This window comes from Macaca thibetana, chromosome 6 (assembly GCF_024542745.1).
Source record: "Macaca thibetana thibetana isolate TM-01 chromosome 6, ASM2454274v1, whole genome shotgun sequence".
Lineage (NCBI taxonomy): Eukaryota > Metazoa > Chordata > Mammalia > Primates > Cercopithecidae > Macaca > Macaca thibetana.
In genome coordinates this window covers 137,189,331-137,214,586 of record NC_065583.1, presented here as the reverse complement: position 1 = coordinate 137,214,586, position 25,256 = coordinate 137,189,331, and the positions used below count along the sequence as shown (strand labels likewise).

The 25,256-nt window shown below is 33.9% G+C and overlaps 1 protein-coding gene across 2 annotated transcripts in view; it reads left to right on the top strand.

Annotated features, from left to right (window-relative positions):
* The window catches only part of NADK2 (NAD kinase 2, mitochondrial), a 44,214-nt gene extending 19,423 nt beyond the window's left edge, over positions 1–24,791 (top strand). The window contains exons 6-13 of one of the 2 annotated variants that reach the window (XM_050794522.1): positions 802–938; positions 6,831–6,909; positions 10,096–10,161; positions 11,535–11,630; positions 17,607–17,662; positions 18,428–18,481; positions 20,820–20,943; positions 23,193–24,791. In XM_050794522.1, coding sequence (XP_050650479.1) covers positions 802–938; positions 6,831–6,909; positions 10,096–10,161; positions 11,535–11,630; positions 17,607–17,662; positions 18,428–18,481; positions 20,820–20,943; positions 23,193–23,331 — 751 coding nt within the window. In that variant the 3' untranslated portion in view covers positions 23,332–24,791. The remainder of the gene's footprint in view (positions 1–801; positions 939–6,830; positions 6,910–10,095; positions 10,162–11,534; positions 11,631–17,606; positions 17,663–18,427; positions 18,482–20,819; positions 20,944–23,192) is intronic. The other variant, XM_050794523.1, reaches the window with a different exon arrangement.
* The last annotated feature ends 465 nt before the right edge of the window (positions 24,792–25,256 follow it).

Sequence of the window (25,256 nt, the reverse complement as noted above, 5' to 3'; positions counted from 1 at the left end):
CCAAGTTGGACTACTTTTTATTTTCTGACTTGGACTGTATTTTATAGTTGGGGAAAGCTTTTCCCACAGATATTTGTGAAGTTGTATTACATCTTCTTGACTTTTCTAGAATCATTTCATTACCAATAATTCTAGTTTCTAGTCATTTCAGAAGTTTGACAACTTTAGAAATGGCTAATTTATACCTACCAAGTGGAAGTATATTTTTGTATACTTACCAAGCAGAATCTGTCCCATTGACTTTCGATACATTGATTATTGGTTTTGAAATCAATTAAATCTGATTTTTTTTTCCTTTTACCAGAGATGTTATTTAAATTTTTAGGTGTAATCAAAACTGTTTTATTTATTGTTTCTTAATCCTTTTTTCCTTTTATTGGTTAAAAAAAACTGCATTACAAAATTTGTGGAGAGGGATTTTTATCTAATCCAGCCGTCTAAACACAGTATTATTTTAAGTTTGCTCTCTTTTTTGTGTAATATTTTTTGCTGAGCAAAGCACAAACTATATCTTGCTCAGTATCTTGGACTTTATGGGTTCTTGATAGAGTTTGACTTAAAAGTTACTTGGGAGATTTTGTACAAGCACATTAGGTATTTCCATTATAATTGAAAAGAGAATAAATATTCAAATCTGTCATTGATAAGGAAGCTATAGACTTTAGGTGTTTCTGATATAACTTATTCATGGAATAACTAGTAACTTTTTTATTCACTATTTAATTTCCTTAAATTATTATAATGTGTACTCTTTAATTTATTCTATTTTAACATAATTCGCCTTTTCTTCACTTTTCCAAGGTGGTTGTGGAGGCAGAGAATCAGGTTATACCTTGAAGGGACTGGCATAAACCCTGTTCCTGTGGACCTTCACGAGCAGCAGCTAAGCTTGAATCAACACAATAGAGCCCTTAACATTGAAAGAGCTCATGATGAAAGTAGGTGGATTGGGCATCAGATGTGTTTGGGGAAATATTTAACTCATAGTTCCTTTGACCTCAAATTTTTTGATGTAATAATATATGATTAACTTGTTTTTAGTTTCATTAGTAGCACTTAACAAAGTACAGTGAATTACTTCAATTGTAAAGTTTATTAGAATCTGAAGTAAGAAATAATAGCATATTTCTAGATGTTTTCTAGGACAGATTTGAAAACTAGCTGATTAGGGAAGGATGGTAAAGTATCTGATAAGATAGTTGATGTTTGAGAAAAGATTCTTGGCCTTAATCTTTGAAATGTCAAAAAAAAAAAAAAAAAAAAGGAAAGCAGTAAAGTTGAAATGAGCTAATCTGTGGAAGATTATGATGGTTATATATTTTATATAGTTATACTTAAATATATGAAATATATTTGTTGGGAAATTTTGCATTCCAGCCTTAGGATTTGTGCTTGAAATATTTGTGTAGCTTACAGAATATTAGCATAAGGTGATTTGGCAGCTTTTTTTGTTAGGAGGGTTAAAGCGAATTCTCCATTTTGAGCCATATTTTCCCACTTTTTCTAGCAAATGTAGGACTTTAATGATGCAAGAATATCCCAAAAGAAATCTTAAATATTTGTAGACTGTATAAAAAGATACAGTTTTCTCCTGTGTTTTATTTTCTGGATAAATTTATCAGGAAAAGCTACTTTTACATTTTTGCTTTCTGCCTCTGCTCTTTCATGGTACCTGAGGTTTATATCCACTTATTCCAGAGTTTTTCATGGTGACTTACAGCTTTATAGGTTAGCATGTTTCTAAAATGTGTGTTTATGTTGTATTTTAAAGGTTCTCCTCCAAAAAAAATTATATTTAAAAAAATCTTAAATTATATGTGCATGAACTTCTATTGTTTTTGAAAGTCTGCAGTAACTATTAAGCACAATTTAAAAATAATAGTTAGAAATTTTAATCCCTCACTGAAAGAAGTTACTGCTACCAACAATAGATGGTAGATTTAACTGTCTTCACCAGCAGTCTTATAAAAAGATATAGATTGGTATATAAAGAGTCACTGCTCAGATTCCTCAGATTTACTGTGTTTAGTTTATAAATGAAGTTAGTATTTCATATATAGAAACAATATTACATACAAAGTTAGTGAATCATAGCTCAGCATCTAGGATGTTCATATCTGATTAATGGTAGTTCCAGAAAAAGAACAGAAAAATATTCAAAATCAAAAAATCATACATGATGATTTCTCAAAACAGGCAGGGGAAATTATTCAGCACATTGGTCTAGGCAAAGATTTTATGGCTAAGACTTCAAAAGCACAGGCAACAAAAACAGAATAGACAAATGGAGCTATATTAAACAAATCTTCTGCATAACAAAGGACGCAAGAGTGAAGAGACAGCCTATAGAATCGGAGAAAATACTTGCAAACTATTCATCTAACAAGGGACTAATATCCAGCATATACAAGGAATTCAAACAACAAACACAAATAATCTCATTAAGAAGTGGCAAAGTTTCTGAATAGAAGTTTCTCAGAAGACATACAGATAACCAACAGCTATATGAAAAAATGCTCAACATCACTAATCATCAGGGAAATGCAAATCAAAACCACAGTGAGATATCATCTCTCCCCAGTTAGAATGGCCGTTATCAAAAAGACAAAAATAACAAGTACTGGCAAGGATGTGGAGAAAAGGGAACTCTTATACACTGTTGGTGGTAATGTAAATAAGTAAAGCCATTATGGAAAACAGCATGAAGGTTTCTCAAAAATCTAAAATAGAACTCCTATACAATCTAGCAATCCCACTACTGGCTATTTATCCAAAGGAAAGGAAATCAGTATAGCAAAGGGATACTGGCACCTCATGTTTGTTGCAGCCCTATTCACAATAGCCAAGTATGGAGTCAAAGTGTCCATCAGCAGATAAATGAATATGGAAAATATGGTGTATATATATACACAATGGAGTACTATTCAGCCATAAAAAGAATGAAATCCTGAGATTTGCAGCAACATGAATGGAACTGGAGGTCACTATGTGAGGTGAAATAAGTCAAGCATAGAAATACAAATATCACATGCTTTCATTCATATGTGAGAGCTGAAAAAGTTGATCTCATGAAGATAGAGAGTTCAGTGATAGTTACTAAAGCCTGGGAAGGGTGAAAGGTGGGATGAGCAGGGGTTGGTTAATGGGTACAAATATGCACTTAGATGGAAGGAATAAGTTCTAGCATTCAGTAGCATAGTAGGCTGATTATAATTAACAATTTATTTTATAGTTCAAAATACCTCATTTCAAAATAGCTGGAAGAGAAGATTTGAAATATTCCCAACACAAATGACAAATATTTGAGGTGATGGATATCCTAAATACCCTGATTTGATCATTATAAGTTGTATGTGTGTATCAAAATATTACCTGTTCTCTATAAATATATAGTTAGTATGAATCAGTTAATACTTTTTAAAAATTTCAGTTAGGAAACTTAGGCAAGAGTCTTTGAATTGAAAGGACCCACAAAGTGTTTCACATAATTAATGGTAAACTGTTCTTCACCAAGGTTTGTCAGAATACAAACAGCTACTGCAAGCTTCCAGAGAGGAGGAGGAGATGGAGGGGCTGGTGACTGGAGCAGATTATTTCATATACACTTATCCCTTGGTACCTGAGGGGGATTGGTTCTGGGATCCCCTACAGATACCAAAATTCGAGGATGTTCACATCCCTCATAAAATGGCATAGTATTGGCATATAACCTATGCACATCCTTCCCTATACTTTAATAATCTTTAGATGATGTATAATACCTAACACAATGTAAATGCTATATAAATAAAGACTGGTTGTATTAATATAGAGAGATGAATTGGTTTAATAAGCAATCCCAGAACTCAGTGACTGAATGCAAAAGCTTATTTTTAACTCATCTCATTGTCCAGGGAGTTTTCAGGCAATCACAGCTGCTACCAAATAGGGGCTGCTACCATATTTTAAGGCCTCTGAGTCTTCTATTGGATCCTCTGTATCTTGTGGGGAGAAAACAGAGAACATAGAAGATCTTATGGGAAGTTTTAGGAACTAGGCCTTTTCATTAATTTTGTCCACATTCCATTGGCCATTACTAGTCACATGGCTCCATCCAGTGCAAGTAGACCTGGAAATAAAGTTTAGCAATATGACAGTGTGAGAGAATTACACAGTGTAGTAGTTTGTGTCACTAGTATTACAATTGTGTTTAAAAATACAAATTATAATTTTGTAATCTATTCACTTGGATGAAAAAGTAATTGGCTGGGCACGGTGGCTCACGCCTGTAATTCCAGCACTTTGAGAGGCTGAGGTGGGCGAATCACCTGAGGTCAGGAGTTCGAGACCAGCCTGACCAACATGGTAAAACCCCGTCTACTAAAAATACAAAATTAGCCAGGCATGGTGGCGCATGCCTGTAATCCCAGCTCCTCAGGAGGCTGAGGCAGGAGAATCTCTTGAACCCGGCGGGTAGAGGTTGCAGTGAGCCAAGATCGTGCCATTTTCCAGCCTGGGCAACAAGAGCTAAACTCTGTCTCAAAAAAACAAAGTAATTGGTATGGAGTCCATCTTTTCATGTCCCATTGAGACAAGTTTTAAATGAACACAGTTCTGTGATTAGATAAGGTTTAGTAGTGAATTAGTATGAAAAAATAAGCAGAATTAAGATGATTAATGAGATTTGAAGCAATTTTATTTATTGTCTAACTCATTTGATGAAAGTTTTGAATTGAAATTCAACAAGCACATGTAATAAAATGTAATATGGAGAGATAAATTAGGATGAGGGAAAATGAGAATAGAGGTGGAAAGTCAAGACCATATAAAAGGGAAACATGGTTACAGTTTGATGGTGAGAGCTCAAATTTACTGGTGATATTTCATGAGTACCTATTGTTGAGCATTTGTAGGAAATCTGTGGGGATAGTAATCTAAAACAAATTTCATTAGTAATTATTTAAGGAAAAGTAATTTAAACAATAAATTTTAGCCATTTATGTTTGTAAAACTGTCAAGAGTGAGAATGTGAATATATGTAGTACCTAAGACAGTTTAAAGCCAGTTTTAGTCTTATGTGCAATCAAATTTGATTAAACATATCAAATCTTTATATATATGTGTGTGTATATATATGTGTGTATGTATATACATATATATGACTAAAACTGGCTTTAAACTATATATATATATATATATATATAGCTTTTTGTATCAAGGTCTTTCTCTGTATTATGAAGTTGAGCTGATAATTTAGGTAAACAATAAGTACTCCAAGGGTACTTGGTATTGTAATAACTTGTTATATTTGAAAGAATAATTGGGTTCCCTTTAGGCAGTTATAGTCCAAAATAAATGAGAAAAATGTAATGTTCAATTTGATAAACATAATAAACAGAAGAATATAATAATTAGGCTACCAAGTCAAAGGAGAAGAATAGATCAATGTGGTCTTGGTGACAGTGGTGGTTTTATTAGTGTATTTGGTAACTATAGTGTATTAGGTAACTATTGTTGTATAACAAATCACTCAGCGTAGCATCTTAAATGTAAATATTTATGACCTCACACAGATTATAAAGGTCAAGATTCTAAGAGTATGGCTTAGCTAGTTCTGGTGTAGGCAGGAGGTGACAATCAAGCTGTTGGCCAGGACAGCAGTATATGAAGACATGACTAGAACTGGAGAACACACTTTCCAGCTCATCACATGGCTTTTAGCACATGGCTTCAGTTGCTCACCATGTTGGTCTCTCCAAAGGGTTGTTCATGTTATCTCTTCCTCTAGAGCAGGAGATCTGAGAGAAAGAGAGCAGCCAAGGTAGAAGCAACAGTGTCTTTTCTAACCTGATCTCAGAAGTGATATGCCATCACTGCTGCCATATTCTGTTGGTCACATAGAGCAACCCTAGTATGATGTGAGAAAGAGAGTGTGAGTATATGTATTCACAAAAGTATGAATACCAGGGAGGCAGGAATCACTGGGCACCAACTTGGAGCCTGCCTACCACAATTGGGATGGATTTTTAAACATTAACTTCGTAGGAATTGTGGAGGAGACAGAAAAGTCAACTTGTCTGACAGAAAGCGAACTTTTCTCATGATGCTAGCCTAGTGGGAGATACTTGAGTCCAATAAATCTGATAGTTGTGACATTGAGGATACAGAGTTGCCTTTTCCAGTTGGAAACTAATAAAAGAAGTAACAGGAACCATTTGAAGGGGACAATCATTTTATATGATGGTGTAATGTTTAAGTAATTATGAAGGAAGATTACTTTAACCGTGCACACAACCTTACAGATTTAAAAAAAGAAAACATTTTTTAGGAATTATGAAGGGGGATGTGGAAATATTTCCTCCAGTGCTGCTGTTGCTAAAAACACTCTTGAGGTTTCCTTATTTGGAAAAAAAAGTCTGATTTCTTAACATACCTGGTTTGGTTTCCATCATCCAAGCCATGCATGTCATTTGCTGCTTAAATCCAAAATAGTTCTTGTTTTATTTGGTAAGTTATATCTCTGAAGCTTCCAAGATAAAACTAAGTGTAACAACAAGAATCTTTTGAGATGGATAAATATAGTTCATCACTCTTGAGAAATTGCTTCAAGAAGAATTAAGGTTTATTTTGGATAGAGACTCGGGCCTTCATTACAGGTGTAAGTTTAGGTTCCTTTAAGGTTTATGTTGTGGATGCTTTAAGTAAAAGATAATTTAAATGTTAACTATATTAAAGTATGTGATTCTTTTAAAAACAAAAATATAAAAGTTGTAATGTTTTATAAATTTTTTATAACATTTCTAGAAATCAAGGAGCTATCTTGGATTTTCTTTGTCTTAAATTACATGCAGGGTGTGAGGCTTCAGGACCGCAACTTCTGCCAGTGAGAGCACTAAATGAAGTCTTCATTGGGGAGAGTCTGTCATCCAGGTACTTTTAAACCAGTGATCTTGAGCATGGAATTTAATGTTTTAGTGCTTTTGGATATTTATTCCATTTCTACAACCTGGCTAAGATTTGTGAATAATCTTTTGTAAGTAATGGCAGTTCATTATTTAATGAAATATTTCCAAAACCTTCATAGACGTTAATATGTATTAAGGGGAAAGAACATTGTATAGCAAAAAAAGTTTGTAAAACCCTATATTAAATAAAGTTATTGTACTGCATCCCAGAGCCTTTAATCTGTTTATATAGATTCTTTATTATTATTATTATTATTTTTTTGAGACCGAGTCTCACTCTGTCACCCAGGCTGAATTGCAGTGGCGTGATCTTGGCTTACTTCAACCTCTGCCTCCCAGGTTCAAGCAATTAGCCTGCCTCAGCCTCCCAAGTAGCTGGGACTACAGGCACGTGCCACCACACCTGGCTAATTTTTTATTTTTAGTAGAGATGGAGTTTCACCATTGTTGCGAGAAGTCAGGGACCCCAAACGGAGAGACTGGCTGAAGCTGCGGCAGAAGAACATAAATTGTGAAAATTTAATGGACATTATCAGTTCCCAAAATTAATACTTTTATAATTTCTTATGTCTGTCTTTACTGCAGTCTCTGAACATAAATTGTGAAGATTTCATGGACATTTATCACTTCCCCAATCAATACTCTTATAATTTCTTAAATATTGGGGCTGGTTCCCCCGATACACCATGTTGGCCAGGCTGGTTTCAAACTCCTGGCCTCAGGTGATCCGCCCACCTCAGCCTCCCAAAGTGCTGGGATTACAGGTGTGAGCCACTGCACTTGGCCAGATGCTTTATTAATGTTTTATTTTTATTTTTTAGAGATGGCATCTTACCGTGTCTGAATGTTGCCCAGGTTGGCCTTTAAATCTGGACTCAAGCTATGCTCCTGCCTCAGCTTCCTGAGTAGCAGGGACTAGTCGTGCATATCACTGTTCCCAGCTTATAAATATTTAAGAGAGTAATATACTAAGTATAAATTTGCAATTGATAGAAAACTTTTATAGGCAGTTCATATTAATATTTCCTATTAATTAGTGCTTCTTAAAGCTGATTTGTTTGCTTGCTTGTTTTTATAATTTGTTTGCTTGTTTTTATCCAGGATCCAATTAAGGATCACACATTGCATTTGGCTATCATGGCCTTTTAAAATTAAGAACACTTCCATCCTGTTTTGTCATTCATGATATTAATATTTTTGAATGGTCTAAGCCAGTTGGATTGCAGAATATCCCTTATTTTAAATTTGTATGATTTTTTTTTTCATGTTAGATTCGGACTAGGCATTTTTGACAGCAATGCTCCATAGTTGATGATGTATCCTTTTTAGTGTAACACATCATAAGGCAAGTGCACAGTTCAAGATTGTAACCATTATTGCAAAAATTAAGGTTAATGTAGTTCCTTATTAGGAGTGTAAAAATATATGTGTTTCATTACTGGCAGAATCTGTTTTGTGGGACTTGAATATAACTTAGGCTTACATTATCAACATAATTTTTTTTGCAAAACATTTTTGTGGAACACAGTGACAAGCTATAAAATGACTACTGTGATGTAAAGTTAACTCTTGATAGTACTTTAGAACCTGGCTTCTCATCCTTGTAGATGTAAGTAAATTAAGGGTAGAAAATTAGAGATGAGTTTTATTTGCTACTTTCCTGCTATTAGAACCATGTGAGTGACCCTTTGAAGATTATGTTGTTGGATCCCTAGTTTACTAAGAGTTCCATAAATTCTGAATTTTGTTTGCTGGAAGTCATATCCTTTCATAAGAACTTTAATTATAGTGAGAAAAACTCGTCTTAACTAAAAAAGATACTCACATTGTAGCCAATGACTCAACTCGGGTTGTGTTGAAAAAGAATTGAAGTTTGATTCAGCAGAATGGTTTGACCAGTTTTTTTGATTTGTAATTATTTTGTTTATGTAATATTTAACAAAAATACATTGTGCATGTGCTGTGTGTAATATGTGAGTCACTAGGGCTGTAAAGATGAATAACAAAGGTAGTGGTATCTTAATTTTTTGGAGAGTAATACATAATTTTAAAAAGTTAAAAGTAAAATTTATTATTCGAAGATAAAATATTTAGGAAACAAAAATATAGTAAAGTATAAAAATATACTTTAACACAGCAAGACTTATGCTATATATAAAGTTTTCTCTTTTGCTGCATATAAAGTTTGAAGCAATACGGACATGAATTATAGATAGTATGTGGTAGACGAGAGAAGAAAAAATTTAACTCTAGTGATACAATCTTGTCATTATTCTAAAGACAAGATAGAGAAGAGAGGAAGAACTTTAAATGAGATTGGAGAAAGTCTACCTTAAATAAATGCAATGATAAAAATGTTTTGTGAGTTTATGCTTCCTTCAGGGAAGCCATTTAATGGCTTATTTTATTCTGTTTGTGTATTTTAAAGGTAACTGTTGAGAGCTAGCTTTGCTTTATAATTTTATACTTACTAAAAAATTAAAAACTTATATATGGAGGAAAACTGGCATCAGTTGATAGATTTTGGGGGAGTCTGAAGTTTCTTGAGGGGATTTTCAATCAAATGCTTTTATTTTCTGTGGCAGTAGTGATCTGGTTGGTTTATCTCATAAATAACTGATGCTGCTGCTTTTTGTGTTCTTTGATGTCTCACCTTATGGTTTTACTAAGTAAGGACAGCAATGGATTGGCTTCTGATGCTATTGAAAACAGTTTAACTACTGCAGGTATTATAACTCACTTTTAAAGATTTTATGACATAGACCCTTAGGCAGAAAGGAAATGAACATTTATTGGATGCCTGCTATGTGCCAGGCACTGCTTATATTGTGTGTGCTATCTCATTTAATGCTCATAGCAACCCTGTGAGAAAGGTAGTTGTATTTATTAGTGACAAAATTGAGATTTGGAGAGTTCAAATAACTAGCCCAAGGTCATACAAGTAGCTAGCATCAGAACTGTAACGTAAACCCAGTATTTCTGATTCTAGATTCTGTATTGAGGCTTCACTATGCTCTGAAAACTTAAGTGCCTTGCTTGGAAAATGTGAAGTGCAGCAATATTATTCCTGCCTCATTTATAATGTTCTTAGATTTAAGAACATTTTAAAGGCCCAATTTTGTTTTCTTTTCTCTTATTTGTTCTAACCTAGAATGTCTTATTCTTGGGCTGTAGCAGTGGACAATTTAAGAAGAAGTATACCCACTCTAAAGGGACTGTGAGTTTTATTGCTGCCTTAAAAACATAATTTCCCTGAAACAAAAATTCTATGAATTGACTAATCCTGATAAACTTGCATGTGAGAATGACACTAAATTTGCTCATTATTTTGGGCTCAGCATCTCTCACCTGACTGTACTTGTCTTTCTCTCTGCCTCTGCTTCTTTTCTACCCATGCGCCCTTACCTTTAATCTCTTTTGTTTCTACTTGATTCTGGCATAGTAGCAGCCACTTCTATGGATTTGGCTGGCTTGTCTGTACATAATAGGCTCCTAATGTGTGTGTTTTCTAGGAAGATATAACAAAGCTATGAAATAGATTAAATGTGAATGTTAGGCCTGCTATGTTTTATTTTTAATAAGAAATTCTGACTATAGAGAAAAAAGTGAAAAGGAGTTGTATTAGGCAAAGCCCTCACAAATTAAGAGCTTACAGGATAAACTGTAAAGGTTAGAATAAGAGATAAATTATCCACAGTGGTAGTGTTTGTAAGCATATCCAGTAATTGTTATTATTTTGAAAAGTTGTATTTTATTATGGTTTTAACTTTTTTATTTGCTGGAGAAAAAAATTCACTGTTGATCAGTGACACAATTATTTTAAGATAGAGTTTACAAAATAGGCTTTTAGACATTTCAAAAGTTCTTTGAATAGTTACAAATCATTTATGCATTCATGGAGTTAAAGAATAGTGCCATTTTTGCTAGTGCCAGAAAACTCATTTGATTTCATATTAATGAAATATTTTAAGAAATGTAAATCTCAAAGAAATTTATAGTTCTGGTTTATCTCTAGTTTTGTCCACTAATCCAGTATTGGTTGAGAATTTTCTTTACAGCTTTATTATCTAATCTCTGTTAGCTTACTACTAATTCAAGAGGTACATTAGCATGTAGCTTAAGAAACAATAGTTTAGTAGAAACTATTAATAACTTTAAGAATTAGAATCAGCTTTAAAATATATTAAGGACTAGCTACCAAGAATGAAACTCACTTAAGAATAGTATTTTCTTTTTTGAATTCTGAAATGAGGCTCTGTGTATGTTAGATTCCATAAGAGCAATAGCACAATGCTAGCCAAAAATTTGCAAGAAGCCCCTATTTGAAATATTAAAGTATTGCCAGAAGGGAATATATAAATCAGACAGGCATGCAGACATGTAGTTTTTTTTTGTTTTGTTTTGTTTTTTATTTCTTCTAACTTTTTCACTTAATTAGTATTGGAATTAGCATCATGATGTGTGTGCCTACTAAGTCCAGTATTTCTTGGGTAAGCTGACTTAATTAAGATTTCCTTAGTTCTGAAGAAGACTATCTTATTTACTGTGAACCATAAGCTCAGCAAACAGTTTTATATTCTCAATTCACAGGGCTTCCTACTATGAGATTTCAGTTGATGATGGTCCATGGGAAAAACAGAAGAGTTCAGGGCTCAATTTGTGTACTGGAACAGGATCAAAAGCCTGGTAAGTAACTTGGGATGTTGCTTATCAAGTTTTGTGAAATATTTTTAGTAATGTAATATATTGGCACATCTAAGGCATGTAATACACAAGAGGTGTCCTGGTGGTGTTATGTAGGTAGGCCAAGTTTCTGTTTCATTCATCACTGGGGTCTAGTAGTCCTGCCTTGACTTCTTGGATTACAGTTACAGCCTGGATTTGGTCATTATTGAGCACTAGGTTTGTAAAGGAAAGGAAATGAGAAGTGGTTTTGGGACTATCTTTTCTTAAAAATGAAAAATATTTTAAATAATAGTAAGAAAATGAATACAAAGTACAATAAACAAAAATAGACTGGAGGTTTGTATATTAGAAGCCTAACTGGAGATAACCTGGTGCATCCTATGTCCTGTTTACTCTATAACCTCCCTCTGGGTAGTCTCGTCTTCTTAGTACATTCCTCACAGATGCCTCCCAAACATACCTTCTCTCCTGAGTACAAACTCATATTCTAAAATTACATGCCAGATGGGATATTAGTAACACTTCAGATTCAACACATTCAGAACTGAATTTATTGTCTTCAGTTTTTCTTTTTGTGTTCTTTATATTGCTGAATACCATCAGCATTTACCCGACTCCATGTCTAGAGAAAAAAAGCAAAACATGATTTCTCAAAACCTTGTTCTTACCTTTGTAGTCCTCCATTCTTCATTCTCCTCTCTATATATCCCAGTCTCGAAATCCTGTTCATTGTACTTCTGAAATCTTAGTCCACTTTTTGGGTTTCTACTGCTGCTACTTTGGTCCAAGCCTGCACCTTTTTAGTGAATATTCTTTGTGCCTTACCTTTTATTCTTGAGGCTGTCATCTGCACTACACAGAGTAATATTTCCTTTTTTTTTTTTTTTTACTTTAAAAAAAAAATTATTATACTTTAAGTTCTGGGGTACATGTGCACAACGTGCAGGTTTGTTACATGGGTACACACCGTGCCATGTTGGTTTGCTGCACCCATCACCTCCTCATTTATGTTAGGTCTTTCTCCTAATGCTATCCCTCCCTCAGTCCCCCACCCCACAAAAGGCCCCGGTGTGTGACCCTCCCTGTGTCCATGTGTTCTGATGTTTTATGAGTGAGAACGTGCGGTGTTTGGTTTTCTGTCCTTGAGATATTTTGCTGAGAATGATAGTTTCCAGCTTCATCCATGTCCCTACAAAGGACATGAACTCATTCTTTTTCATGGCTGCATAGTATTCCATGGTGTATATGTGCCACATTTTCTTTATCCAGTCTATTATTGATGGATATTTGGGTTGGTTCCAAGTCTTTGCTATTGTGAATAGTGCTGCAATAAACATACGTGTGCATGTGTCTTTATAGTAGCATGACTTATAATCCTTTGGGTATATCCCCAGTAATGGGATTGCTGGGTCAAATGGTATTTCTAATTCTAGATCCTTGAGGAATCGCCACACTGCCTTCCACATGGTTGAACTAATTTACGCTCCCACCAACAGTATAAAAGTGTTCCTATTTCTCCACATCCTTTCCAGTGTCTACAACAGAGTAATATTTCTAAAATGTAGATAAATCTATCTCTGTTCTCTGCTTTACAAGTTTCATTGACCTCTGTTCAGATTGCTTAATCTGTCATTTGAGGCCCTTTATCATATGACCTTAGTGATCTTATTGGCCTTATTCCTGCCCTACCCTTACTCCCACCTATGGCACACTAGAATTGGCACAGCTCCTTGCAATTCTCAGCACGCTTCTTGTTCTCGCTTGGCTTTTTATTTTTGCTCAATGCAACTTCTTCCTGCCTTGAATGCCTGAACACTCCACTTTCTATCCACTGGCTGAAAATTCAGTCTTGAAATGTCATTCTCTTTAGCAAATCTTTAACACTCACCTCTTTCATAAAGACAGTGAATTAATCATTTTTATCCTTCCCTAACACTTTTTCTCATAGCACTGTTATAGCCGTTATTACATTATTAGTTATCTAATATGCTAGTACCCAGCTAGTTAAAGCAACCTTATGGATTTGGGATGGTGACTAGGGTTTTTTTTTTTTCCTGCTTAATCTTTTGTGTGCACGGTACCTTATATGTATTCACTCAAAAAGTATTTTTTGAGTAAATGACTATACGCTCACAATTGTATATAGCTAAAACAATGCTTATCAAACTCTTACATTTGGATAGTTTGATTTAGAGTTTTATTTCCTACTTGTTTAGCATGACTTCTTAAACTATTATGAAAAATTTGTAATAAGAGTGACAAAATAATGTAATGAATCCCCACATACCATTAGCTAGTAGTAATTATCAACACATGCCCAATCTTGTTACCTCTGTACCCCTATCTATCTACTTTTGTTCTATTTATTTTGAAGTTATTTTTCAGATATCATGTCATTTAATTCATAAGTATTCAATAAAAAAAAATAGCCAAATAGTCTTTTGGAAAAAATAAGAAGTATCATTTTAAAAGATAGGTTAATAATTTATTTTCCTGAAGGCCAGTGAAAGGAACATTTCTAAAATGAATTTTCCAATAATTTTGTGAAAAAAATTAATCCTTTAATATGTTATAAAATTATTTTGTAACCATTCATAGATTAAATTGAAAACATTACAGCTAGCAGCTTTCATTTATGATGATAGCATCTTTCCTGTTGAACATGCTATGCTACTTTTTGAAAACTAGAGTGAAATTAGAAATAGAAATGGAAATTTCTGTTAGAAATAGAGATTGTCTTTACCCAGTATTCTTATCATAAAAAATGGGCAAAATGGTATAATTGAAAAGAGTACTGGCCTGGAAGTTAAGAGACCTGGTTAAACCACAGACTAGCTTTGCATCTGTGTACAAATTTCCTTGTCTGCAAAATGCAGGAATTGGAACTGATAAAATAGTAAGTTTACTTTGCCTTCTGAACTTCCGTGATTCTGTATGTTTATTTTTTATGCATTGTAATACAAACTATCAGTTATATAGCCCCTGCTACTTTGTACTGTGCTAAGTACTTTTATATATTAATTAATCCTTTTAGAAATCCTGGAAGAAAGTAGTAGCATTCCCATTTTATAAACGAGTAAATTAAAGGTTAGCAAGGATAATTTAGGCCAAAGTTATACAAGAAGTAAGAGTCAGAACCTGGATATAAGTACAGGTGTGCTGGACTGCAAAATCAGTGCCCTTTTCATTGTCATTACTACTTGTGCTGCTTCACAAGGGAAGGTCAGTTTTTAAATGGAAAGGGGGAGGGGTTCTGAGCTGTCTATAGAGGTCACATAGTTGAAAGAAAAGTCACTAGGTTGTATTGAAGAATTACCAAGATAAATTTGTAATTAATCTCAGTGAAGTAGTGCTTCTGCTAGAGGCAATGGGGCTTCTGTCTGGGGAGGGGTGTAATTTTGATAGATTTTGATAGTTCAAGTTTTCAACCTTTCGGGGCATAAGGAATGACAGCCACTACAATGCTTTTAAAGCATTCCTCGCCTCCCACATGCACCCAGTAGTTGAGTCCTGTGTTGATGTTGCATTTCGATAAGTATGGGTTAGATTAAAATCTCAGCCTTCTCTATGTTGCTTGTTAAAGTTTTCTATTATTTCCTGTGCTCTAGTATAAAAGTCTTTCTCACAAGCTATATCCTATCCCTGCCACCTTGGTTACTCAGTCTCTTCTCTACCAAGCCCCATGCAGCTTGCTTGCATCTAACATGTTCTCTACTGCAATTCCCATTCATCTTTTGTCCTTTTCTCTTCAAGAAATGTAGGAAGAGAAGGGAAGCCTAGGAGCCAGAGGGGCTGGGGAAAAGCTGTATATTTCTATACGTTAATAATTTTTGTTTTTATCATACTACCATCTCTGAGCACATATTTTGTTCCAAGCTAATTAGATGATCTTGTTTCAATTCTCACAAATACTCTGGAAGTAGGTGATTTTATTTTCATAAGTAGAATCCAAAGTTTCATAAGTTAACTGACTTTCCCAAAGCCATGTGGCTAATAAATGGTGAAGTCATGATTTAAATTTTAAACCTATCTATAAACCATAGACCTCTGAAGACTCACTGGAAAGAAAAGATTAGAATAGTCTATTTTTCTCTCTTTTAATTCTTGATAGAGAGGGGCTTGTTTTCTTGTATGAAATTCTTTAATTAGTCTTTACTTCTAATATGAAATGTGGAAATGTATGACTCACGGTAAGCTATTTGTTATAAAAGATAAACCACCAATCTCGGTGGCTTAACACAGTATAAGTCTATTTCTTGTTCTTTTAAAGTCTGCAGTGAGTGTTCCTGATTGGCAAGCAGCTCCCTGTAAGTGGTTATTCAAGGAGCCAGAGTTCTTCCATCACGTGGCTCTACCACCTTCTAAACATAGCTCCTCCGGTTGCTCTGCTACAGAAGGTAGAAGAGCATGGGGACTCCCCATGGGAGGCTGTGAGCCAGGCTTTGAAGTTTTATTCATCATGTCCACTCTGATTTCATTAGCTACAACTCAGTCACATGACTATATGGCATGAAGGGCTAGAAAATATGCGTTCAGGAAGAAAAACAGGTTTGGGGAAGAGTTATTCCGTGTCTGCATCTCCAAAAATTCTTCCACAGGAGACAGGATATAGGGGTGGTATTACACAGCAAATGTCTCTGAATTGTCCCATTATCATGTCAGTTCTCTGGTCAGTGGGGAATCAGGTTTACTCCGTACATTGGGAGAAGTACTACAGAGCCAGATCACCATATATTTCAATTAGTTTCTTTTTAAGATTGTTCTCAGTCCTTTTTCTCCATACATGCTGCCCTATCAGACTTTAAAGTAAGGATGAAGATGTGTTTTTAGGAAATGGAGCTTTAGTAGTTGATGAAGATGTGATACTCAGTTTGTCTTCCAGTTTGGTAGTAGAGGTTGTATCTGATTTTAAATGGGAACTCTTAGAGTGGTGAAGGTTGTAGACCTAAGAAAAAAGTTCTCATGTTTTTGCATTTCTCCAAACATGAAGGGTACAGGGTTAGCAGGTATAAGAGTATCTCTTATTCTCCCTCCCTCAAAAAGTTGAGAGACAGTGATTTAGGTTTAGAGTTGTGTTGACTCATGTTATTCCTGTTCCTTGGGATTATCTGTTGAGATCATGTATGAAGAGTTATGAGGCAGTAGAAGAATTCAAAATTACTGGGAATTTTTTTTTTTTAAAAAACAACCTTTTCTTAGTGATCTTTATAGACCCCCAGGACAGAACTGTTTTGAAAAGTTATTCATGTTTGTATTAATGCTTGGTTTTTAGTGGTTAAGCAAGGCATTACACATGTAGAATATTTCTTCCCTTTAAGGAAACTATTTTATAACTTAAAGTATAATTTAATACTTAAAGAATATGTTAAAAGGTACAAAAGGGTATACAGCAAAAAGCTAGTCTCCTTTTCATTTCGTATCTGTAGTGCTTATCTCTAGATTCATACTATATATATATTTTTTTTTTCTTAAAATGAAACAATATATACACTATATGATGCCTTTTGTTTTTTAACTTAGTATTTTGGTTATCCTTACACATCAGCACATATATTTGTATTATTTTTAATATCAATGAGTAGCTATAATTTATTTAATTAGCTTTCTGTGGGTTTCCATATTTGAGTTGTTTTGCTGTTATAAAGAGCGTTTCAGCTAATAATTTTTGTACCTATCTTTGTGTATTATAGATGGAGGTATATTTTAGGTTAAGTTACTAGATTGAAGAATATGTTCATTTTAATTTTGATAGTGCATAATTGCTCTCCAACTGCAATATCTCTGTTCCCATAAATGTACGAAAATACTTGTCTCATCATACCCATACTAGTACATTATTTACCAGTTTTTAACTTTGTTCATTTAGAACTTTCTCCAATTTCTAAGAATTTTCTATATTTTAAGTAGGTTATTCATTTGTGATTTTTAGCATGTTTTTAGAATTAAAACTAAAAATTTTGTGATTTTTGTTTCTAGGTCATTCAATATTAACAGGGTTGCAACTCAGGCAGTAGAAGATGTTTTAAATATTGGTGAGTACCAAAACAGCTATTACAGTAGTCCCCTCTTTTCCGCAGGGCCCATGTTCCAGGACCCCCAGTGAATGCTGAAACCTTGGATACTACCAAACCCTTATACTATGCATTAATTTCTTTTTCCTTCTTTACCAATATCATGGATAGAAGATTCATATATCTGATTATAAATCGTAGCAACCTCAGCATATGACCTTTTTCTTTGAGAACATTCACCTGTTCGTGCAAAGAAAGCATTTTATGGCTTCTCTTTGGCATATCTCATTTGCCGACATCACTACTTGTGCCTTGGGGCCATTATTAAGTTAAATAAGGGTGACATGAACACAAGCACTATGATACCATGACAGTCGATCTAATAACCAAGTCAGCTACTAAGTGACTAATGGGCCAGTAGCATGCACAGCATGGATAAGCTGGACAAAAGGATGCCTCACATCCCAGGTGGGTTAGAGCAGGACTGTGTGAGATTTCACCATGCTACTTAGAATGATGTGCGATTTGAAACATGAATTGTTGATTTCTATAATTTTCCATGTAATATTTTTGTATCATGGTTGTCTGCCGGTACCTGAAACTGGAAGAAAGCAAAATCATGGAAAGCAAAAGTGCTAATAAGGTCAAGGGGGGACTACTGTTTATGATAATATGCTATGTAATGTATATATGCTATTTTATATTAGCTATTATGTTATATAATATATATGTATTTATAACACATATGCATTTTAATCATACTTTCCCCCTTTCCTTTTTCAATAGCAAAACGACAAGGAAATTTGAGTCTTCCATTGAACAGAGAATTGGTAGAGAAAGGTCAGTGACAATTGGTAATAATCACTAACAGTTTAGTTCTATTTCAGTTTTAAGAATGATAGTGTGAAGTGTTATTTAATTAGCAAAGTACTTTTTTTTTTACTCAAACATGCTTTTAATATGATATCCCCTTAAATGTCTTTAAGCAACATAAAGATTAAAGTTGGACTTGTTTATTGTGATTTTTAGTCAACCCTGAAATACAACTCTTAAGTCAAAGCAGTATAACTGCAAACATGTCCTGGGGGATAGGGAATTACAGAAAAATCTTTATCTCACAAATAGTAAGTGCATAGCTAAATTCACTATGCCATTAATATTCTCTGAATGAGATAGAATTCACTGAGCTATGATTGCTTATTTTCTTATTCACTCGAATATTCTTTTTAACATTCTTCTCCCTAGTTTTGCCTGATTACCTCAAGATTCCTTTAAGAGAATTAGCGCTGTTAGAGAAAGAATACTTATCAAGAAATCTGAAATCGTAGGTTCCAGTTCCAGATCTACTACATCAGCTGTGAAACTTGGGCAAGGCTGTGATCCTCCACAGTTGTAAAAAGAGGGGGTTAAAGTAGATCATCTAGCTGGTGTTTCTAGGAGTTCTTCAAATGTATTCTTTACATTCGGTTTAAAACAATTTAAATTTTTAAACTGAAAAACACATTTGTTTGATTTGCATATCAGATTGTAACACACTGAAGTCTACTTATCTACCAGGATCATTCTTGTATGCACCTCAAATTAAAGCTATTTTTTGCTATCTCCATTGAAGGATATCCTAAAATTTCAAGGTAGATTGTTTTTTATAAAACCACAAACCAAAATGTGTTTAAAGTTACATCTACATACCTATGTAAGGATCTTCTCAACATATATGACAAAAAATATATAGACATAAAGTGAATATTGATACATGTAAGACTGCAACTGTCATCCATAGACATAAATGCTTGGATTTGAGTTATCTTAACAGCCTCATTCTCATTGATTACCTTAAAATGAGTTAGCAATACCTTCTAACCTGATACAGTATTTTAATAGTGTCAGTTTATCTTTATTGTTAGGTTTCCACATAAGACTTCCTTTTTGGGGGGGACAGTTTGCCTCTAAAATAGTTTGAAAAAAGAAGTAAATCTCTCAAGCCCCATTCAGCCTTCTAAAATGGATTCTGGTCTCCTTCACTCAATTTGAGACCTACAAGATTATTTTAATCATGGTTCATGAATTAGCACCAGCAGTAAATCTGTATGAAAGGAAAGTTAGGCACATAGAGTAATTGCTTCTTAATTATATAATTCAACTTAAAAAACAATATATATAAAATAACTGAAATTTATGTGAGGTATATATATAAATTAAGGGTATATATATACACACACACAGACACACATATATACACATACATATACACACATATATATGTATCATTGTGGTTTTCTTCTTTTAATAAACATACCAAAGCTTTACGTTGATGAATGGCATTCCTTTCAAGATTTGACTATCTTTAGAAGCAACAGTGAATGCCAGTGATGCAATCACTGTTACAGACATTTGTGAAATTACTCCTTTGAAATTTCTTTCAGAGCTAGCATGCTTTTTCGTGGTGTGTCACGGAGCCAAAGTTTTATTTTTGTGAGTGAATTAGATTTTTTTTAAAGCCAGTAATTCAAATGAAACGTTCGTAAATAAGGTAGATTATCTGACAGTCTTTTAATTTTTTTAACGTAGTACTCAACTAAACTTTCTTTCAGGCCTGATATCTTTGTAATTTTCTCAACCAATTTGTGCTTTGTATTCCAGCCTTCATGTGCCTCTTGATTAGAGAGAAAGGTCCCAAAGATTTCTAAAAAATATGTTGATGTATTGGAGAAAGGATATTGCCTGTTGTCGTTTGTGACTGCATTTTATATTGACGCTGTTTGCTTATTATCATAGTTATGAGCTCTTTGATGTGGTATTTTGGAAAGAACTTGGCAGGGCAATATGGCAACTCAAGTTCCTTTTTTGAATGCATCTATCTAGTTCCTCCATTGTTTAATTACAAGCTCTGAAGCTAGTGGTTTTTTTTTTTTTCTTTTTCCCCAATTGTACCTATTTCTACTGTATTGTGGGTGATGTGTGTTTCTGTGGGCAAATCATGGTACCTAATTCTTATTTATAAGGTTTTTTGTTACTGTTTTTAATGGAATATGTGTTACGAGCTTCAAGAACCTTGTTCCCAAATAGACTTTTGGAACTGAATTAATTTTAAATGGGGGATGGCATCTATTTTTTGTTTTGCCATTCTCAGAAGTGACCATCTTTTATTGAGTGTGGTAATATTTTTTTTTCTTTGTAGTAACAAATGAATATAATGAATCACTGCTCTACAGTCCAGAAGAACCAAAAATACTTTTCAGTATTCGAGAACCAATAGCAAATAGAGTTTTCTCAAGCAGTCGTCAGCGTTGTTTCTCCTCAAAGTAAGCATCCTCGGTCTGACTTCTGACTATTTTCATCCCTTTCATTGTTACAAAGCACACTTGGTTTGAAAACAATTTAATTTCATTAAATTTGCTCATTCAAACTTAATCTAGCAGGAAAAGTCGAACCTGTGAAAGTAATAAGGTATCATGCTAACCCGGCTAAAATCATATTTTCTTGTACACTTACTGTGCCATTTTAGAGAAGCTAAAACTTAAGTGACTAGAAAGGGTACAGTTATTTATTTCAGTGATTTGTTGGTTTTTAAAAAATGAACCAAGACACAATAATTGTAAAAGAAGCTGAATAGAAAGCCCCTTCTTTTTCATAAGCTGTAGAATAAAAACACGATAAACACTGATAGAAAACTTAGATTGCATAGCAATAAACCTTTAGAATAGTTTTCATTTCTTTTAGGTTTTCCCTAAAAGTGACCTCCCACCTATTGAATTTGCTTCATTTTATTTTTGGGGAGAGAGGATATAAAAAAGTGGATATAAGTTCTTATTTTGTAAAGGTTCCCCAGTTTTCCAAATTAACAAGAAAATCTAAAATTCCGAGAAAATGTCATCTATCTCATGGCAAGCAGAAAACAGCTTAAGTAATTACAAATTGCTGACCTCAGTGTACATATTTTCTCTTTATAGACAAACAATTAATTTTTTCCCCAGGTTAGACACAAATAAGGAAATTTATCTTAAAATTCACGTTGTCATTTGACAGTTAATTTGATTAATCTACAGATCTCTACTCAGTTTGAGTGAGACGACAAAGACTCCTTCAAAGATATATCCTCTTAAGTTTTTGCTAATAGGAGAATAGCTTTGTGATTTTGACAGTTGGAAAAGATTTCTTAAACATGTCATAAAAAGCACTGTAACAACAAAAGATTGATAAATTGAACTACACTGGAAGTAAGAACTGCCAGTAATCAAAAGATACAATTAGGAAAACAAAAAGGCAGAGCGAGAAAGATATTTTCAGGACCTATATCCAGCAATGGGCTCATAGCCAGAATATTTAGTATATAAAAATTACTACTGACAATAAGAAAAAGGCAAGCAACGTGATAGAAAAATGGCCAAAGTCAGGCATTTCACAAAAGGTGATATTCATATGGCTAATAAACATATGAAAAACATGATCTTATTATTCATCTGGGAAATGCTAATTAAAACTACATAATACACTACCATATACACCCACCAGAATGGCTAAGGTACCAGTTGTTGGCAAGGAGGAGTAACTACAACTTTCTGTATATTCCTAAATTTCTGTTAGGAATATATAGCTTGGAAAATTGTTTGGCAGTTACCTAGCAAACCTGCACATAGCATACACAGTGATCCAATAATTCCCCTTTGAGGTATATATCCAACAGAAATGTATGCACCAACAGAAATATGTGCACAAAGACATTCAAGAATATTCATAACCGCTCTACTCCCAATAGCCAAAAACCCAAATGTCCATGAATAGTAGAAGAGACAGATGAATTTTGGTGTTTTCATACAATAGAAGTGATTTCATACAGCATTAGAAATGAACACACTACTATTAATATTACACATAATAACATGGATGAATTTCGCAAACATACTATTGAAAAGAAGACAGACACCACTGTGCATATTATATTCTTCCATTTATATAAAGCTCAAGAACAGACAAAGCTATTACTACTACAGTGATAGAAATTAGGAAGGTAGGTTTGCTTGAGGAGGGAGCAGGGATAGTGACTGGGAGAAGGCAGTGAGGGAGCTTCTGGCAAGCTGGGTAACAGTTGATTCCTGAGTTGGGTGATCATAAGTGTGTTCACTGAACTGTACATTAATAATTATGTATACCTGTATACATATACACATACCCAACTGTTCTGTATATGTGTTATACTTAAGTAAAAATGTTGCATGAAAATAGTTAACACTCTTGTTCAATACTTAGTATTTGTGATGTTAGTAATTCAACATTCAATCGTATGAAAACAGCCTGTGAGTTCAGTCAGGTCTGCACTTCTTTACTGCTGAATGCTTGTGTGAATAGTGCTATCCTGAACATTTGCGTTTGGAGACCTTCATAATATACCCATATATTTACATAGTCACTAATTTTCTCATACCAGTGAACAACTTGATTTTTAAAATGGAGGCCCAAGTGATGTGTGAGGTTAAAATCCAGGATTAAAATAACCTATTAGTTAAGATTAAGAAAACTATTACTATTTAATGAGATATTTCCTTCTGCCTAGGGTTTGTGTTCGTTCTCGTTGTTGGGATGCCTGTATGGTTGTGGATGGAGGAACTTCTTTTGAATTTAATGATGGTGCAATTGCTTCGATGATGATCAATAAAGAAGATGAGCTTCGAACTGTGCTTCTAGAACAGTGAAGGATTTCCTCATGACAAATTTTGATTACTGGAGAAAATACTTTTACTTCAGAAACGGACTACCAGTTGTAAAGTGACATTTTTTTGGTTATTGTTGAGACTACTTGCCTGTGGGCTCAGAAGTGAGATTTGCATTATTCTTCTGTTGAATTCTGATAGAAAAAAAGACATTCACTGTATAAGAAAATGGATGGACTGAACTAATTAGAATTGATAGCAGTGAAATTTTTATATTGCTTACAATTGGTAACCAAGAGTGCTGATATCTTTTTAAATTTATAGGGGCAGGCTTAAATAAAGGACTAAATATTTAGGATTTGAAACTTAACTGTATAAGTGTTTTTTCCTTCCCTTTCCTCCTAATTGTGGGATTGTCAGAACTGAACACATATCATTTGATTAGTGCATATTTTTTATAGTACCCGAAAATCAAGATTTTGAAAAAATTTTCATGACAGAGAATTTTGGTAAATCCTGACATTGACCTAATTGACATAGGTAAATATGTTTGTATATGTGCTAAGAATTTTCTAATTTCAGAACACAAAGATGATGTTATGACTATTGATTTAAAAATTTCAAATAATCATTTTTGAAATTATAGATGAATGCTTTCATTTGAGTTTCATTCCGTGTAATTTCAGCAGTGCTGGGTGAAATACAGATATCAGAACAAATCATGATGCTGTTACAAATGTATTAGTTATCCAATAAGTGTTTTAAGTCAATTTTTTAAAAAATGACGTGAGTCCTACAGGTTTCTTCCATCTTTAAAATGCTCAAATTTTAAAGATGGAAGAAAGATTCAGAGACTAAAAGGATGAACTGATTAGACATTTTCTATTAGGAGTTTGGTAAAATATTGTAAACATATTTTTACCTGTGTTAGGAGTATTATCACAAATAATGGATTCTTTAATAAATATGTAAAACACAGTAGTTTTAGAATTGCCTTCCTTAGTAGTGTGGTTTTCACCTAGCTTATACTCCAAGTTTTACAGAATTGCTTTTAGGATAAAATGTTAGGACTTTTTCCCCACCCCCCACCCCATTATGAGAATTCCTTTATTTTTGGAGGAAATTATCTAATTCTTGATCTACTTATAAGTAATCCTAGAATTTTTGCCAAAAGATCCTGTCATTGCATAATGAAACAGTTGGTATTCTCATGCCATTGTTCAAAGTCATGTGTTTCTTTCACTTGCTGCTGAAAATTTCTGTTCAGTCATTAACAGATATTTATTGAACACCCACTCTGTGCCATGTACTACTATGTCAGGTGCTACATATGTTGATGAACGAAACAGACTCTATCCTTATACAATTTTGAGTCTTGTGGGCTCAGAAGTAAATTCTGTGAAAGCTGGATGGATAATCAAATTGAGTGCTCTTAGTTTTGCCAATATTTAACATGTTGTTCTTATCAATTTTTTAAAATAAATGTTAATGTACAAAGTTAATCTAGGTTTTGATATATATCCAGAGAATCAATTTTTCTTAAAGTATCTGCATAGACATTCATAGCAAAGAACTTATGACATACCAGATAGAAATACATTAAAATGTAGTGTTTTCCCAGAGCTGGATCTAGTTTCTGGCTTGTGTGTTTTTTTTTGTTTTTTTTTTTTGATATACATAAGACCACTTTATAAAGAAGCTCCACACTGTAGAACCTCCCCTAACAGGCTCAAAATACCTTCTTTTTTTTTTTTTTAGAGACGGAGTCTTGCTTTGTCGCCCAGGCTGGAGTGCAGTGGCACAATCTCGGCTCTGCAACCTCCATCTGCTGGGTTCAAGCGATTCTCCTGCCTCAGCCTCCCAAGTAGCTGGGATTACAGGCATGCAACACCACGCCTGGCTGATTTTTTGTATTTTTAGTAGAGATGGGGTTTCACCATGTTGGTCAGGCTGGTCTCAAACTCCTG